Here is an 18,605-nt window from a genome sequence, read left to right as displayed (position 1 = left end):
AGTAGAGTGGATTAGGGACAGATGCTTAATAGTTAGAAAGTCTGATCTGGAAATGATCCAGCAAAAGACAGAGAGAAATAACAGAAAGAAATGGAGGAGAACAAAGGAAGCCTGCTTTCTAAAACCTAGAGAGAAGAGAGCACCAGGGAGGAGAGAGTGATCAAGGGTATCACAGGCTTCAGAGAGGACAATGAGAATGAGGAAATGGTCTCAAACTCACAATGTAGTAAACTGAAAGAACATGGAGTTTCCATTGTGCAGAAACTCAAAGGACTAACAAGTGATTTCAATCAGCTTATGATCCTTATGAGGCCCCTACTAGAAGTCAGGCATTTGCAAGTCATGGGGGTGTAGGGACAAAAGTGGAAAAAAATTACCTGTTTTCAAAGAGATTACATTCTAGCCCACAAAGAAAACATGTCCACATCGCAGAAAGTACAATAAATTAGGGACAAAGATGAAAAAAAAATATGATTTGGAGGAAGTTACTAAGAGCTTGGGGTGAGTGGGGATGTGGGGATAATGTGATTAAGGATCTTTCCCACCCATTCAACAGGCATCTGGCCAGTTAAAGGAGGCCTGATTAGAGGTAGGCCTACACTTTTGTGATGTGGATCAGTGATTAAAAATTTTTCCCATACTCTTTTGTAAGTAGATACTAAGCCTGAGGCCTACACCCCTTTACTGACTGGGTGTGAAGCCATGAGGCCTTAAAAAATGTATATACAGGTAGCCATTCAGAACTTTGAATTCAGAAGTTAGAGGTCAGACAGAAAAATTCAGAATCTAGCCCAAGAAGGATTGTAAGAACTGGGAGACCACAGAGTTGCAGAAAGAGTGCAGAGCAGAGAGTGGAAACCATGGGGATGCAGAGACCAGAGAACTAAAGGGAGAGAGAATGTAGGCAAGCTGACAGTTAGGATTCTTGAGTATTTACAGGGGGGCCCCAGCAGGGGGGAAGGTTACAGGATGACTTGATTCCTTGCTATAATACTGTGTTATAATTTCCTTGTTGCTACATTGAGGTGGGCTTACTGGTTTTGGAATATAATTACTGCTATATCAAATTGGAATTCCTGGTCTTGGGATGTTATCCTCTGGTGTCTAAATAAATGTTATACTTTCTCTGCCTTCTACCTAGAGACTTTGTGATTCTGAACCATATAGGCATATTCATGGACATCCTCAAGGTCATTAATCTCACATTACTGATACAGGGCGCAATTAATGCTTCATGTCAAATGAGTTGAAATATAGATTAAGGTAGGAATTCTGAGACATGGCAATGAGGAGAGAATGCTTTCCTGGGGAGATCGTATTCCCAAAAGAAAAATGAGAGATGGTTTGTGGAAGATGAAGAATAGTGTGCTCACTTTGGCTTTTTTGAAAAGGTCACAAAAGGTGGTGAAGGACAATACACACACACACATATGGATAGAAAGATAGATAGATAGATAGATACACAGACAGAGATATAGCTGGCTAGCTAGATATTTAGGTATGTAGATATGAAGATGTCAAAGTCTTGTGAAGTTTATTATAACCAGAGAGGTATCAGAATATTATTCAAATTTAGGACATAGGGAAGTTTCATGTCAAGTGTTTTATTCTATGAAAATCCCCTGATATCTTTGGGGAGAATACCAAATTTCAGAAGAGATGTGTGGCAGGAGATCTAATAGGAGACCATTTCAGTATTCATAGCAGAGGTGATGAGTTCTTGTTGGGAAGTCATTGGGTGAAAGGAAACGGGGAGACAAGTGTAAAAGATTGTTGTTTGGTATAAATTATGAGCGTACAAATGATTGTGTATGTATCTTCATCAGACAATAGATGAAATGGAGAGAGAATGGAAAATTATGTGAATATTACTCTGAATACAGAGAAAAGGGAAGGAGCAGAACAAACTAGTGACTTCTGTTTTATCAGTATATGTTAAAGCAATGTCCTCAGCTGAGAATGTGGAGAATGAGGTGATATTGGAAGTTTGAAATGCAAGTGAAGATTTTGAATAGCTGCTGTGGAAAGAAGAATCAACATTCACTTGGAAAATAGTACATGGATTTCCTTGCTTTAGTGAGAACCCAGTTGGGACAACATAATATCAGTTGGTAGTAGATTCATTCTACAACACTTTATGACTTTCTTAAGTCTATTTTATACCACCTGAGTAGTACTCGAAGAAGGAGACACTGGGAATAATGTGGAGTTTGAATCCAGCAAGTCTCAAATAGAAATCATGGGACTGTTTCAACAATAGAAGAGACTGATCATTTGTCCATTCTTCAGGTTTTTTTTTCTATTTTTTGGATGTGTGTATGTATGTATAGGTATGTATGTGTATATGTATGTATACATGTATATGTATATATATGTATGCATATGTGTGTATATATGTATACACACAAAAAATTTACAGATTTGTGTGTGTACGCATAGCCGTTAATGTTCATGACTGTTCTAAGTGCTAAGGATCAGAATAAAAAAATTAAAAATCCTGTGTATTTCTACCTTCTTTGTGATTGATGGGAAACCACCTATACACATACACACAGAAAATAAAAGTACACAATATGTACATAAAAAACATGCAATGAAATTTCTATGGTTTGGCTATAGTAACTGAAAAACAGAAAATGTCTTGTAGTACGTGATGCTCAAGATTAATTTTAAAGGAAGCAAACTATTTTGAATGTCAAGGATATGTGAAATCACCTTCCAAGCATGAGTAATTACCTGTGCAAAGATAACATAAAAGGAGGCATAATTTCATATATGAGGTGCAGCAAGTAAATCAGGTGGGTTGCAGTGTAGATTACTTGAAGGTTAGTATTGTACAGTAAGTCTACAAAAGGTGATGAGGCCTTGGTCAGAGGCTGAGGTGCTATTGGAACTTAGCAGATGAGCTCTTTTTTACTCTTACAGACACTGAGAATCCAATGGCCTTCTTCAGGCCTAGAGCAGGGGATTGATATGGGTACACACACCAGTGTTTTCAGTGTTGTTCTGTCAGCTCTGTGAAGACTCAAACCATAAACCACAAACGTTAATCAGTATACTATATATGATGAGGGTTTTTTGACTTTTTATTTGGAATCTTCACTGAGGAGGATCACCAATATCCAATGGGAACCTATCCCATACTTTTATAACTTGAATCATTAAAAAGCGTTTCCTTTCATCAAACCTAAATGTGTCTAACCATTTCTCTTCTTTAGCATTATGAGTGCTAACCCAAAAAAAGTCTTCCAAATCAATAGACTTTGGTCCCTGATTACTTTTATCTTGTTCTCATGGGCTTTATGAAAGCACTCTGGTTAATTCAAAATGATTTGTAGATGACCCTTGCCAAACCTCTTGCCCTTTTCTACTTCTTCTCCATCTTTTAGCACCACTTTCTATAAGGCTGTTCCCAGAAAGTAACACGATAAACCAAATTTGGTCTGACTAGTGTCTTGTGCTGAGAGACCATCACATTCTTTGTGATAGAAAATTCCTCTCTTTTAATCACTTAATAGTTCACTACAGCCATCAAATAATTTTTGTGATAGTAACTACACCTCACTCTTGGTATTCTTATGTTGTTGATTTTGAAGGCAGAATGAAGAGTACGTTTGTCACTATTAAGTTTCTCCTGAACTGATGAAGTACCATCCTTAAGCCTTCTAAGATTGTGTACTATTCTGAGTTTCTCATGCCATGTTATGTCTCACCCTCCTAGATCTGTGTCATTTACCAGTTTAATAAACTGCCCTCTTATACTTCACTAGGTCCTTGGAAAAAATGATGCTTGTATCATTTCATTTGAAATGACTGTGGTTCTTCCCAGTGTATGCAGAAAACTGATGCATAAAACAGTTTTTATCCTTTAAAAATGAGCTACCCAAAAGTTAATATTTTAAGGTATTTTAATTAATTAGTTAATTTTTAAAGAAATATCTTACTTATATTATAGTAGTAGTACCTTCTCTATTCACAGAGTACGTGTATGACCAAAATAAAAACAAGATGAAAAAAATTCTGTCAGAAAAGAAGGAAATTACCCAGAATATTTAATTAGAGGAAGGAATGAGAAGGAGGAATTTGAGGGAAGGATTACCTGTCATGCAAAAGGGAAAAAATTGAATAATAGTAAAGGAAATAGTCATTAGAGACTTCCCATGCCCAGGTCTTAGTAAAACTCCATCTGATGGGTACATAAGGCATGCAGAAGTAACTAGAAATGTTGTGCATTTCACAATCCTAAATTAGGAGATATCCTAGAAATCAGCCATGTGCCATTATCACTGACCACATTCTAATGAACTCCTAAGGTTAACTTGTAAACAAAATCCAGTCACTGTGTCCCCTTCTAAAATTTCAAAATGATTTTTTTTAATTTAAATTTATTTATTTAACATATTTGGTTTTCAGCATTGATTTTCACAACAGTTTGAATTACAAATTTTCTCCCCATTTCTACCCTCCCCCCCACTCCAAGATGGCTTATATTCTGGTTGCCCTGTTCCCCAGTCAGCCCTCCCCTCTATCACCCCCCTCCCCTCTCATCCCCTTTTCCCTTCCTTTCTTGTAGGGCAAGATAAATTTCTACGCCCCATTGCCTGTGTATCTCGCATAAAAGTGGCAAGAGGAAGCAGTTCTGTGGGAGGAGGGGAGAGGGCAGGTGAGGGGCGAATGAGTGAACCTTGCTCTCATCAGATTTGGCCTGAGGGGGAATACCATGCATACTCAGTTGGGTATCTTACCCCACAGGAAAGAAGAGGGAGGAAGATAAAACGATTTTTAAGACAGGGAAGGGAAGGGAAGGGAAGGGAAGGGAAGGGAAGGGAAGGGAAGGGAAGGGAAGGGAAGGGAAGGGAAGGGAAGGGAAGGGAAGGGAAGGGAAGGGAAGGGAAGGGAAGGGAAGGGAAGGGAAGGGAAGGGGGAGGTACACTGGTAACTAAGGTGGGACTTTCTTCCTGTTTTAGAATGATGAATTAATTAAGTTTCTTTCATTGATTCTTACTAGGTGCTAAGCACCAGGCCCACACCCTTTTACTACTAGGTGCTAAGCACCAAGCTGGTTAGCAAACTAGTTCACTAGTTTGAGAGAAGTAGTAAGCCCCCAGGGCCTTAAGGGGAGTTGCTAATACCAAAGCCAATAGTAGGAGACTAAGTTCTGGTCACTCAGATGACCTCTGATCACTGCTAAAGAGTGTATAAAAAGATAGAACAGAGTTATTTGCTCCAGCCTCTCATTCTGTTGTGCCCAAAACAGCAAGTGAGACCCGGATATAAATTTGGATGTGGACTTATTCAAGCGCGTGACTGTTCGGAGTAAAGACTCAAATGGAACAGCCCGAGCAGGGGTAGGGTCAGGGTACTTAAAGGGAAAGAACACAATTCTATTTCCATGGAGGTGGAAACACAAACAGTGGGACAAGCTGAGGCAGGATTATTTCCGTGGTGAAGGGAACACAAAGAGTAGGGTCCTTGGAGATGGGAGTACAAACAGTGGGGTGAGCTGGGGCAAGATGGAGAAAGTGGAGGGGAAGGCACAACATTCCCCATTTTTTCTCAAAGTGTGTCAGTTCCTTGACACATTCTCAGGGGATTTGTCACAACCATCAGGGGGACTGGGATTTGCAAATCGGTAATGGAGATCCCTAATCAATAGCAGTTTAACAGAGTTTATGTGGGACTTGACAAATTGCAGAAAACGATTAATGAGGCAGGGGCCCACAACCAGAGCTATAATGAGGAGGAGGAGGGGAACAGCCACGGCTGTCACCAGGGTAGTGAGCCAAGGGGATCTACGGAACAGGGACTGATACCAGCCCTCAGATTTTTCCAGCTTCCTCTGTGTATTGGCAATATTTTGGCATACCAACCTCAGGCTTTCCTGCACAACCCCAGAGTTGTTAGCATAGAAACAACAAGCCTCTCCCAGGGCCATGCATAGGCCACCTTGCTTAAGGAAAAGAAGGTCAAGGCCTCTGTGGTTCTGGAGGGCCACCTCCACCAAGGAGTCCATTTGTTTTTCTAGGACTGAGATGGACTGCTCTATGTGGGATAGGTCAACATTTACCTGTGCACTTAAGGCCTTATAGTTGAGATCCCCTTTGACTAGGGCTGCCGTTCCAGTGGCAGCAGAGCCCACAAGCCCCAGGCCCACTAAGATGGGGATGAGGAGTGGTATTGCTTGTCTTTGACAGTAACTCAGTTGCCCTTCAGGGGAAAAATAGCACCAGCCTTCCTCACCTGGGAGGAGGGAGACCTGGGGAATTGTGGTCGCCAAGATGCACAGGGGGCTCTCCAGGTGCTGTTGGTGTCTGAGGAACACAGTAGCAGAGACACACTGGGTAAGGCTGTCGTGACATGCCCACCAGGCTCCTGGAGGGGCCGGGAAGTAATCTGAGTTGGAAGCCTGAATCTCCTGAGTTTCTTTGCAAATGGAGCCATACTGAGAACTGGATAAAGTGGTGTTAGATGATGTAAGGCAAAGGCCTGTTCCTTGCACATCCCCAAGGGTGAGCTGTGGTTGGTTCCATTTGCAGTTTTCCATGTTGGAAGTAGGGGTGACGGGGGCATTTACTGCCACCACTATATAGTAAGGAGGCTGGGGCATAACACAGATCCAACAATTTTTGCCCAGTATCTGGTTAGAACTGTTAAGTGTCTTATGGACAGATGATAAAACAGCAAGCAAGGGAACCTGATAGGTGTGGGGTTCCTGAGTAATAGGTGTTGGGGCAGGGGTGGCTAGTCTGCTATTGGGCCAATAGGATGGGGACCTGGTAAAGGCTTCTTGGTCACAGTCAGAGTCACCGTCTCTCCCACGTGTGACAACCCCATGCTCTGCTAAGGGATAATAATGAGTCCTAATACCCGAGAGACTGGGCTTCTCTAGGCAGGGTCAAATGGTTTGGACAATAAGGTTGAGTTTGGGGTGCCAGGGGTTGGACCTGATTATAAGGATATGTAGTAATGGGTCTGAGCCCCCAGTGCTGCCCACTGGGATGCACAGGGAGTCACTAGGGTTAGTTGAGGGGAGATTGTGGTCCGTGACACAAGGGCAGGCACATGTGGTTGGGAATCCTGGAGTAGAACAGAGCAGGTAGCCTGTGTCTCTTGGTGGGCCCTCAAATGTGCTTAGCTGGGGAAAAACGGTATTGAGGGGGAGATGTATGTCTTCATGACTTTGGAAAGTCCAGGACTGTCCTTTCCCTGTAGTAATTACTCAAGTAGAGCTTGGCTTGGGGGCATGGGGATTGTGAGGGACCATGGAAGGGGCTAATGGGAGGATCAAGAAGGGGGTCAGAAGAGTCTTAGCCTTTGGGGGTCGTCGAGGAGCTCTACCTTCCATTGTGCAGATGCAGCTGCCTTCACATGGCTGTGGTGGAGTCAGACAGGAATAGACCACAATTTGTATGTTTCCGGATTAGGACAGAGTCCCCAGGCTGGAAGCAGTGGAGGTGGTCAGAAGTTGGAATAGGCGGGGCTTCCCGGACAGATTTATGAAGGTGAGACTGGGTGTGTTGCAGACCCTGTAGGAACTTAATGAGGGAAGCATTATTAAGAGGGGCCACCCAAAAAGAATTTCAAAGGGCTCAAACCTAGTTTATTAGGGGTGCATCGGCTGCAGAGCAGGGCCACGGGGAACAGAGTGACCCAGTTCTCCTGAAACTCTTTAAGGGTGCTGTTTGCTCATTCAACCTGACAAGAGCTCTGGGGCCATAGGCACAATACAGTTTCCCTTCCATCCCTAAAGCTCTGGCCACACTTTAAGAAACTTTGGCAGCAAAGCTTGTGCCATTATCTGAGCCAATGCTAAGGGGAAGGCAGAAACGGGGGATTAATTCATCCAAGAATTTCTTTGCAACCACTGGGGCTGTCTCTTTCTTCAGCAAAGACCAAGAGACATTTAAAACCTGCTGCTGTTGGTTTGACTTCAGTAAAATCTACTTCCCAATGTTCCCCAGGTTGCGCTCCCCTCAGCTTTACCCCCAGTGGAGCTGGCTCTGCATTTTTTGCATTCACTTGGGCATGGGACACACATCTGGTGATTGTGCTGGTAAGGATGTTATCTAGGTGGGGGATATAATATCTGTCCCTGAGTAGCTCCCCAAGCTTTCGTGACCCCAGGTGTGTGATCTGATGAAGTCTTCCTACCCAATCCCTCCCCAAGACCTCAGGAACAAAAGTTTGGCCATCTCCCAAAACCCACCACCCAGACTCCTTCCCCGCCTTTTTTGCCATGAAGGAATCATCCAAGGGTGAATAGGCAGGAGGAGGGTTGGTGGAGGGGAGGGGGTCTGAAACAAGAAGAAGGGAGGCAGCGTCCAAGAGGGATGCCACTTGGGTGACAGCATTGGTGCCTGGTTGCCAACTGCTTCAGGGGAGTCACTGAGTTGATGGCCTGGGCAGTGGATAAGAGAAACTTGAGAGGGGAGTCAAATAGAGTCTAGGAGGGTGAGGATCTCCCCTTTGTTTCTGATTGTCTTACCAGAAGAAAAATCATTGGAGGAGGCCTGTTCTTTGTAAATAGACAGAAAAATCGTCAGAGTCAGGAAGAAGAGTGTCAGGGTTAAGGGCAGAGCAAACGCAGGGGCAGAGGCAAGGGCCTTTTTCAGGGAGTCAAAGGAGTTTTGTTCTGCTGGGGTCCAGACTAGAGGTCCAGACCTAGAAGTATCAGAGTAAAGGGATTTAGCAAGGTCAGCAAACCCAAGGATGCAGAGATGGCAGTTAACGGACCTGCTTCTTGGTAGTAGGAACAGGAATCTTTCGGGTGGCCTGGATATGAGCTTGAGAGAGAGAGCTATTTCTGGTCACAAGGCAGTACCCAAGGTAGGAAACTGAGGTGCAACATATCTGCATGGCAGCTGAGGGAATTTAAAAGAGACAGAAGATAGTGAGTAGCTTGAAAGCAACCATCCTCAGTGAATGTAGCTAACAAGTGATCATTAACATACTTAATGAGGGAACAAGAAGGGTTAGATTCCCAGAAAGGCAAGAGATCTCGGTGGAGGGCTCCATCAAAGAGGGTGGGGGAATTTTTGAAACCCTGAGGTAACCTTGTCCAGGTCAGCTGGCCACAGAAGCCCGAATAAGGGTCGACCCAGCTAAAAGCAAAAGGGGCTGACTTGCAGGAGCCAAAGGAATGGAGAAGAAAGTGTCCTTAAGGTCCAAGGCAGTGTACACAGTGTGGGTGGGTGGCAAGAGGCTGAGGAGGGTGTAAGGATGTTTTATTGACCTCCCGAAGATCTTGCATGGGCCGAAAGTCAGAAGTGCCATGCTTTCTAACAAGAAGTAGAGGAGTGTTCCAGGGGGACCAGCACGGGACAAGGATGCCAGCCTCCTTGAGGTGGGAAATATGGAGAGCTATGCCCCTGTGGGCTTCAGAAGACATAGGATACTGATGAATAGAAACCAGAGAGGCCATGGCTACAAGCCAGGAGGCTTAGATTCAGCCCAAACCCCAGGGACCAAGGAAAAAAGGCAGTCCAAGTGGGGGCTGGTAGAAGCTTACTTGGTTGGCTCATGAAGGAGGAACTCAGCACAAGAAGGGCAGGTGGGGAAGAGAGGGCATCGGGCATCGGGAGGGAAGGTCGGGGCTAGGTCCAGGGAGGCTGACTCACCATGGGCTTCGGGTATCACAACTTGACAATAATAGCATTTTCTGACAAATACCTTTTCTTTTTAAAGCTTCTACCTGGTCCTCACAATAAAATTTTAATTTTTAAAAGAATGTCCTAAAAGCCAGTTATTAAAAATTAGTCCTACTGACTTTAAAAGCCAGGTTCTGAGGTCAGCTAGTTTCTGACTACACTGTTCTCTCTCAGTAAAACTTCCACTTCCAGGCTTTTCCCAACTTATTGTACAAATAGGGATCCCAGTACTGCTGCTACAAAACCTGGAAGTTTATAATTTCTTAAATTAAACTTCTTTAAAATACATGGTCATATGAAATGATTTAACAGTTTCCTAATCCCTTCATTATTTTAACAGTACAATTTTCAATCTAACAACACTTAGAGAAATTGTCTTTCTAAAAACACAGATGAACTTAACAGTTGTTACCAAGCAATATGATAAAAATTTAGAAATACAACAATACCTTAAACATATGTCATGGATTTAAACCATTTAAAATCATAATTAATTGATTACCAATCTGGCTGGATGTATTTCCACATTCATCTTATCACTATTGATATAAACTTCACATCTGAGAAAATTCACATGTGTTGCAATCCTATTTAACTTGAACGTCTGTTTTTGCCAATGAATGTACTAAATACTTTTACAATTAAGAATTCTATTACAATTTGGAATCATCTGTTATGACCAGGTCATGTTAAAGTGACATACTGGACTTATATTCATGTTGAATTTAATAGAACATACTCACGGATCTAGTCCAAAGGGTGGGTGGACATAATCTCTTCCACCTCTCTATAACTTCATCTACTGGGTTTTTAACTCAGGCTATCAAGACTTTTACTCTAAGTTGCTTGCTCAAGATTTTAATTTACTAATCTTCCACTTTTATCACAGTCTCTCTTTCCCTTTTCCCATAAACTTTAGTGACAAGCAGTAAAATGAACTCTAATTTATCTTAAGCATTAAATTAGGAATGACACATCTTCACTTTTCACATTTAGTTCAATTCTTTTCTGGTTGGGTCCCATTACACAAAAACTTTTTTCTCCTTTATGTAGGCAGAAAAAGGGTTAAAATACTTCTATAGCTGCTTCTCTTTTGATCTAAGGGAAGAGTTAACCCTTCCTTATCTTGAAATTTTTAGGGCAGAGAAGTTCAAAGGAACTTTTCCCATGTACCTTTAAGTCTTCCTGAGTGGAGGTTATGCCAGAGCCCTGAGAACTTTGTCTTAACGCTTCTCAGGCTTTCTTTGCTCACATACCCTGTTTTCTCCCTTCTTCAACATAATCAGTCTCCCCACCCCCGTCGACAACTTGACTTTAATTTGTGGGTATTTCTCCTTACCATGGTAAATTTTAACCAGACTACGGACACATAGCCTGCTCCTCTCCCTCCTCAGAAATGCCAATGGGATAGGGAGGGGCAAGGGGAGAATTTACTGCCATTGCCGCTGAGGCTGCTATTCTCACTCATTCACATGGACACAAATGCACAGGCACAAACAGACACACAGAAACACAAACATAAAATGGAGAGATACCCTGGGACAGATACCAGAAACTTGAAATGGGTGGAGGCCTAACGTCTTAGTTCATGCCCGGGAGATCTTTTTTTTTTTTTTTTTCAGAGCAGAGGGCGTCTGTCTCCCCCATACCCCATACTGACCACTGAAACCACATCCAGCCCCAAATCTCCACCAGAACCAGAAGGGAATTCCCACCAAACAGAAACTAGAAATCAGAAACCTAACTTACCCCTTGGACTCTGGAATGTTTCAGAGAACGGTCCCCCTAGAGATCTGGATCCACAAAAGTCTGAATAAAGGGTAGGTCGGCATCGGGGGCGGAATAGTTCTCCTACCTCTCGAGCTCTGGGGCTCTGGAATGTCTGGAACATTTCAGAGGCAGACTCCCCTAAAGGTCGGGATGAGGAGACACCCACTACCCGAGGATGAGACCCTGGCCCAGGTCTCGGGGGGTGCCACAGATCACCCCCAAATCTCACTGGGGCCTCCAGAAATGTCATGCCAAAAAAAAGTGAGCTTGAGCCAGATATAAATTTGGATGTGGATTTATTCAAGCATGCGACTGTTTGGAGTAAAGACTCAAATTGAACATCCCCGAGCAGGTGTAGGGTCAGGGTACTTAAATGGAAAGAACACAGTTTGAGTTCTGTGGGGATGGGAACACAAAGAGTGTGACAACTGAGGCAGGACTATTTCCATGGTGAAGGGAACACGAGTGCGGTCCGTGGAGATGGGAGTACAAACAGTGGGGTCTGTGGAGATGGGAGTAAAAACAGTGGGGTGAGCTGGGGCAAGGTGGAGAAACTGGACTGTAGGGGGGGTCACAACAATTCCTGGAGGAGTGTTGGTGTGGGATTCTGGGTAGCCACTGTAAGTGCCTCCCAGATCATCATTCCAGATGTTGGTGGTTTCTTGGTAAGTATGAATTGTATTTGGTGTGTTTATAATGTATGTTTGTGATTTGTTTGTATTTGCTCTGAGGTTCAGGGTGCTGGCTTTTTCTCCTGAACTAATTGAATGATATTTGTGTGTTGGACTGAAATAAGATTGTTAACTCCTTAATGTTGCTTTCCTTAGTAAAGCAGATCAAAAGAGCCTTGCTGGCAGTGTTCTTGTTGTTGGGCTTGTGTTGGTCTTTCACCCCTACAGCAGCTGCTAGCCAAAATGTTCCAATGGGAGGAAAGGGAAGGGAACGGATGGGAAGGGAAGCAGATGGAAGGGAAGGGAAGGGAATGGAAGAGAATGGAAGGGAAGGAAAATTATAGTGGATAATAATGAGTAAACTTTCGTAAGGAGCAGTCTTATTACTCAGAGGAGGAATTATTTGCACATATGGTCATCTCAAATATAGGCAACATTGCTATGATTGTAAATAAAACCATTCTTGATTCCAGGGTCATTTTTCATCTGTTAATCCTGAGCTCATGGCCTGCACATAGTGTATATTTGAGAGACATTGCCCTCTAGTTTATATTATGTAGATATAAAAGGACTGAATACTCAGTTCAATTAATGAACGTTGTCAATGTCCTGATAGACATGGCAGTTGTGGTCATTATGAACTTCATATTATTTGGTGTATTAGATATATTTTAATGTTATAATGGTAGATCTCCAATGTGGAGTCACTTAGATCAAGTGGTCCTAAAGCCCTTCAGAGTTTATAAGCAATGATTAGAATTTTTCCTTTTTCCCTGGTAACTCTCACTTTCAGGCAGATGGAGCTTGATGCTTCAGACTGGATGAAAATCTGGACTGACTGGAGTATTCTAAATTCATTCTCTTTTCTGGTGCCTAAGATAGTTAACATTAGATCCTTCCCCAAGTTTGTTCTATAAAGACGCAGAAAACCCCTACCCAAACCTCATCCAAGCCTAGCAGTGACAAGTGACCTTGAGAACTTCTCCCTCATATACAGATCTGATAAGGAATATTTCCTCCTGTATTTGGCAACAATAACCAGTTGTCAAGTAGCCAATTCTTAGGAAATAGACTGTGCCACCTGAACTTTGATTTTGAATATATTTCCTCCCTGATGTGTTTCCCGCATCTTTGTAATAGGAGAGATTTTTAACCTGACAGATAAATCTCATTGTTTAAAATGCCATATAGATGTGTATGGATAGTCCATATTTCTCTGCTTGCTGCACTGCACATTGGTAAAACCTTTAACTTCTCAGCTTCCTGAGTACCAGACTTCTAGAAATTGTCAAACCAAGGCCTTTGCTTTAAACAATGCTGTGAGGCTAAATGAAATACAACTTGAGTAACAAACCAGTCAGAACTATGAATGACCATTTCAACAATCAGAAAAATAATAACAACCACTTACTGAGTGTTTGGTGCAGTCCAGAAGGGAGGACTTCGGAAGAAATGCTTGTTGTATGTTTCCTCCATCTTTGCATACATGGAGAAGAAGCCTCCTATGACTAGGTCCCCTTGTTTTCTATAAGTGGGACTATAAGGTCTTTCTAGATGACAAGGGCCCTTCTCCATGTAGTACTGAAAATGAGAAAACTGCAAAAACAGGATGACAAATAACCTAGAAAACAAGAAGCCCAGTTTCCACAGGCCCATGGTCAATACCCAAATCTCTAAAGAGCCAGGGAGTAGGGCACTCTAAGTTGACTGGGGGTTGTTGTTCATGCAAGTATGGGCAGGTTCTCTGTTGCTAAAGACTTTCCTTTCCTAATGAATGCCCAGACATTGAGCAGTCTTTCTTACTTGGACAAGTAGAATGTGAGACATGCAGCAGGCCTGTTTTTAGAACAAAGGCAAAAGCTAGAAAGAGCAGGGCATATTTATGGGGCATTTTTGTCTCCTGGATATTATTCTCTCCAACCCCTGTGGGTGGATTAGAAAAGGAGGGACATCTTCAAGCCTCTAGGGTTCAAGACAAGCAAATATGTTTATCAGAGTCTTAGAGTGAGGGTCTCTCAGGACTATCCTGCTTAGAAACTCTGCACCTGTGTCCTTCGTCTTGGAAACTTCAAAAACAGAAGAATATAAAAAGATGTTTGGGATTCTCCTTCCCTGCTTTCAGTCCCTGGTGCCATCCCAGCTTCCATGGCTTCTGAGCTTTCCACAGGACCCTCTGATCTTTATCAAGCTAGCTTTCTTAGGCCTTCCAGAGTACTACTTCTATTCTCCCAAAGCCAAGTTTCTGCGGTGCCTCAAAATTACGATATGTTGCATAAGTCAGAGGATGATGTGACATGACAAGGGCAGAAAGTGTGAATGACAGTGATGAGGCCTAGGCCCACAAGTTCCCAGACTGAGATGAATTTAACATTTATCTGACCTGGATAACATTAACCACATACTTTGGCCACTGGAAGTACACAGTAAACATTTGTTGAATGAATGAATCATCCTAAGAACAATAGAACTCTCAATAATGTTTTTAGGTTGATAAATCACATTTCTCACAAGCCTATTTATTACCTTACTAGTGGAAGCCATGAGCTCAGTAGGGCAATTACCTCCCACAGGAGAAGGATTGTAGCAGATGAAAATGGGTCATACCTGAGATTAATGAAAAGCCAGAGAGACAGAGTTTCTGAATAATTACTTGTCAATTTATCAATCAGGCAAGTAATCAATAAATTGAAGATCAGTGGTCTTTCCTGAACCAAAGGCAAAACTATGGAGATCACTGAATGCTTTATATAAGCATTCTATGGAAAAAATTGTGTCCTGACAGGTGAAAATCACCTTGGATTCACTAACAATCAATGGGGGGGAGGAATTTTTTCAAATGAGGAGGTGGGCTAAAAGCCCTCAGCCCCTCCTGCTCAGAATGTGGCTGGATCATGAGCCCCAGCCATCTGTAGTAATGTGGACAATGGAATCCATCTTTTCCCAGAACACTCTGTATTGATTCTCCTTCATGAGCTGAGTTGTCCTAAACTCCAATGGGGGAATTCCAAGGGAATAAGCCTAGTGCCTTATGACTGGAATTCTCCTTGATTAAATTCTCTTTATACTGGAAATAGAAATGAGGTCTTCTACACTACTGGAGAAGATTTAGACAGTAGAAGGGGGTGGTGTGGACCATGAATAGAGAAATAAAAGAAAAAGAGAAAAAACTGGATCCCAAATTAATAATTGGTTATTAATATAATAGAAAAATGATTCCTTTTCTCATACCACAACTGCCATGCTTCAATTGGTGACAAGTCAGACTCTTCACTGTCATGCTAACTAATTCAACATCACGGTTATATATTCTTTATTTAATAAACATTTATTCTGTCCAGATAATGTGACAATCATTATGATGGCACTAAAGATAATACAGAAAATACCCCATAATTCAATGATCTTCTCATTGTAGGTTTTCCCTCCATAGACTGTGATCTCAGCCTTCAGATGTCCTTCTTGGGGCCCTCTCATCTGTCTTCCTATTAATTTCCTACTGGGACCATCCCTGATCCTCCAGATTTTCCCTAATTTCCCCCAACAACACAAATGTACCAATGGAGCACATGGACACTTCATCAGTTATCACGACTCCTATCATGTGATTGTGGCTCCTTATGTTTTACCCATGCATTTAACGAATGAGGAACTTGTCACTGTTTATTCTTTATGAGGCCTTATTATAACATTCTGTCATTTGGAAACACCTATTGGAAAGGAAGATATTTTTAATCATCTCACCATTTTCTTTAAATAGTTGACATTTACCTTTTAACGTTGGCTCAACCCAATGCTGTGAGTCTATGTGAATGAACTAGTTAGCACCAATTTCATTGGTAGCCTAGCATTAGCTACAGACAAATTGGAGTATGGCATGCCATTGTATTCCCATGGCCTAGCACAGTGCTTTGCACACAGTAAGTGATTAATAAATGCTGGCTGACTAATTGCTCTCAAGAACATAAGCTCAGGAGCCAAGATGATGGAGTGCAATCAGTGAGTTATCGGAGCTCTCTTACAAATTCTCTCAGATTACATCTGAAAAACTGAATCTGAGCAGATTTGAGAGAGTTACAAGACCATAGTAAACTGAGTGTGGCAGATTTCCAGGCCAGGATAGTTTGCAGGGATGACAATATAGGTCTGCGGGCCGGGAGAGTGCTGTGCACGTGGAACTAAACCATACCTGAGTGGGAGCAGGACCAGGTCCAGGGCTGAAGTGACAGCTATGGTGGCAATCCCCAGGCCTCTCGGTACAGGAAGGGAATCTGTTGTAACTACAGGAGACAGAAGCACAGAGTCTGTGGCCATTGTGTTGGCAACCAAAAATGGGCTCCTTAGCACCTAGTCAACAAGTGGCCTTGACTAGTTTGGCTTTTTCCCCTGATCTGAATGCTGTTTGTATGTTGGACTGGAGTAAGCTTGTCGGCCCCTTCACCTTGCTTCCCTTGCTTAAGCAGATTGAAAGAACCTGTGCTTTCCGCGGCGCACCTTACACCCCCGCAGAAGCTGGATAGTTAAAAACAGCTTCCGTTGGAGCCAGAGGCTGCTATAGCCACAGCCACAGCCACAGCTGAAGCAGGAGCTGCCAGTGGCAGAGCTGACCTACGGGAGGAAGCTGAACAAGGACTTCAGACCAGTGAGTAATCTTTTGACCATAGAGGGGGAAGCATGATTTTGCTTTATGCAATCATGCTTGTCTGTAGCCTCCTGGTTACTCTTTCAAGGCGTACTTATTGGGCCTGGAAGCTTTTGATCAATATATCAAAATGGGGTTGCTGGTTCATGGGTTGGTTACTGTGGAGCCTAAATATATGTTTTGATTCTTCTGCCTTCTACTTTGAGAGTTTCTTATATCCGGTGGTTCCGAACCTTATGATCCTCTTTGAGATTATAAACTCTGCCCTCCTAATGCAGCCATGGAACCAACTACTCCTGAGGCTTCCAGCCCACAGTCTAAAGGTTCAAAATTCACCTTCTTGAACTTCCAGGAGCCATCATGACCATGTGAAATGGCTTTCACCCCTCCCTCCCTCATCCAGATAATACTAACCTGGGAGAAACCCTAGAAGAGAGGAGCCAGAAGTGGGGCCTCAGGAGATTTTTACCTTGGGAAGCTCAGGAAATGGGCCCGTCTTGTGGTGGCAGAATTAGACCATTACAGGAAGAGAGGTGTCCCAGCAGGCCCCACCTCAGCAGACCAGCGAGGGTATGTAAGCCCCAGGGGACTAGAAACCACAAGCACCAACACCAGGACCACAGACGTTCCTTCACACAACCAGGGGAAGTGGTAGACCCCAGCACAAACAACTGCTGAGACCACCCATGCTGAGCCAGCCCTAGGGGAAGAGGAGACTTCCTTTCAGCAGGCAGACCACCCTTTCCCCACACCTCACATAAGGAGCTTCAGCAGGTGCAAGTGGTTGCCCCTAAGGCAAAGCAGCAGCAAGTGGTACAGATTCCCCAGTAAGCCCTTTCCATGGTGCAGGCAGCCTCAGCTACAATTCCCACTCTCCCCAAGAAGCCCTCCCAAGACTTTCAGATCCAAACATCTGACCCAACACCAACTCAAATCTATATCAGAATGCCTGCAGGGGATCTGCAAAGAGTCCTTCTACAAGAGCCCCCTTTGGTGATGGTGCCTGCTGCCTCTACCACATCTTGTAGTAGTCCTGTAACCTGAGGCCCCTACTTGGGAGGCACCAGTAAAAAGCACTCTACTGCTGCTTCTTGAAAGGAACAGCCCCTGCCAAAGATTGCTCCTGCTAGAGGCATCATCAGCCTGAATGCAGCCCAGCTGGCAGCAGCTGCCCAAGCTGTGCCTGTCACTATCACCAACACTGGAGGGCAGCAGCCGCTCAGTGTACAAAATGTTTCTGGGAACAGTCTGACTATCAATGGCCTGATCCCTACACAGACTCAGCTGCAGATGGAGCAGGCACTGGCTGTAGAGATGTAGCCAGGGGAGAAGAGGCAGTGCATGGCTCGTACTTGCCCCAACTGCAAGAATGGGGAGAAACGGTCTGGAGAGCAGGGTAAAAAGAAGCGTGTGTGCCATATCTCTGACTGTGGAAAGACCTTCCAAAAGACATCACTGCTGTGTGTCCATGTGTGCCTGCACACCTGAGAGCAGTCCTTCATCTGTAACTGGGTCTATAGTGGCAAGAAGTTTACATATAGTGATGAACTCCAGCGGCATGCCCAGACCCACACAGGTGACAAGTGTTTCCCATGTGCTCAGTGTCAGAAGCACGTCATGAGGAGCAACCACCTAACCAAGCATTACAAGACTCATCTGATCACAAAGAATTTGTAAAGCCTACAGCGGTTGGAGGCCCTGCAGATTGAACTCCAATTCAGTCTGGGGCTCCCAGTGTCAGATGCACCATGGATGACTCTTGCCTCCTTATTCCCTGACCATGTCCCTGCAGAGAGAGGCTTCAATAACCATGTTTCTTCCTTCCTAAGCCATTTGGCTGCCACAGCAGCCCCTCTTCTGTCCATCATAAGTCTAGGC

General features: G+C 43.5%; 1 protein-coding gene and 1 pseudogene across 1 annotated transcript in view; one reads left to right on the top strand and one right to left on the bottom strand.

Moving 5' to 3' along the window:
• The window catches only part of LOC118853294 (vomeronasal type-2 receptor 26-like), a 95,467-nt gene extending 81,723 nt beyond the window's left edge, over positions 1-13,744 (bottom strand). Inside the window, exon 1 of the mRNA XM_036763313.1 lies at positions 13,500-13,744. Coding sequence (XP_036619208.1) covers positions 13,500-13,744 — 245 coding nt within the window. The remainder of the gene's footprint in view (positions 1-13,499) is intronic.
• A 3,469-nt stretch (positions 13,745-17,213) lies between these two features.
• Positions 17,214-18,404, top strand: LOC118855193 (annotated as a pseudogene).
• Positions 18,405-18,605: the final 201 nt, after the last annotated feature.

This window comes from Trichosurus vulpecula, chromosome 6 (genome assembly GCF_011100635.1).
Source record: "Trichosurus vulpecula isolate mTriVul1 chromosome 6, mTriVul1.pri, whole genome shotgun sequence".
NCBI classification, from domain to species: Eukaryota; Metazoa; Chordata; class Mammalia; order Diprotodontia; family Phalangeridae; genus Trichosurus; species Trichosurus vulpecula.
The sequence above is the reverse complement of the archived record's forward strand: the minus strand, read 5'-3'. Positions and strand labels throughout refer to the sequence as shown.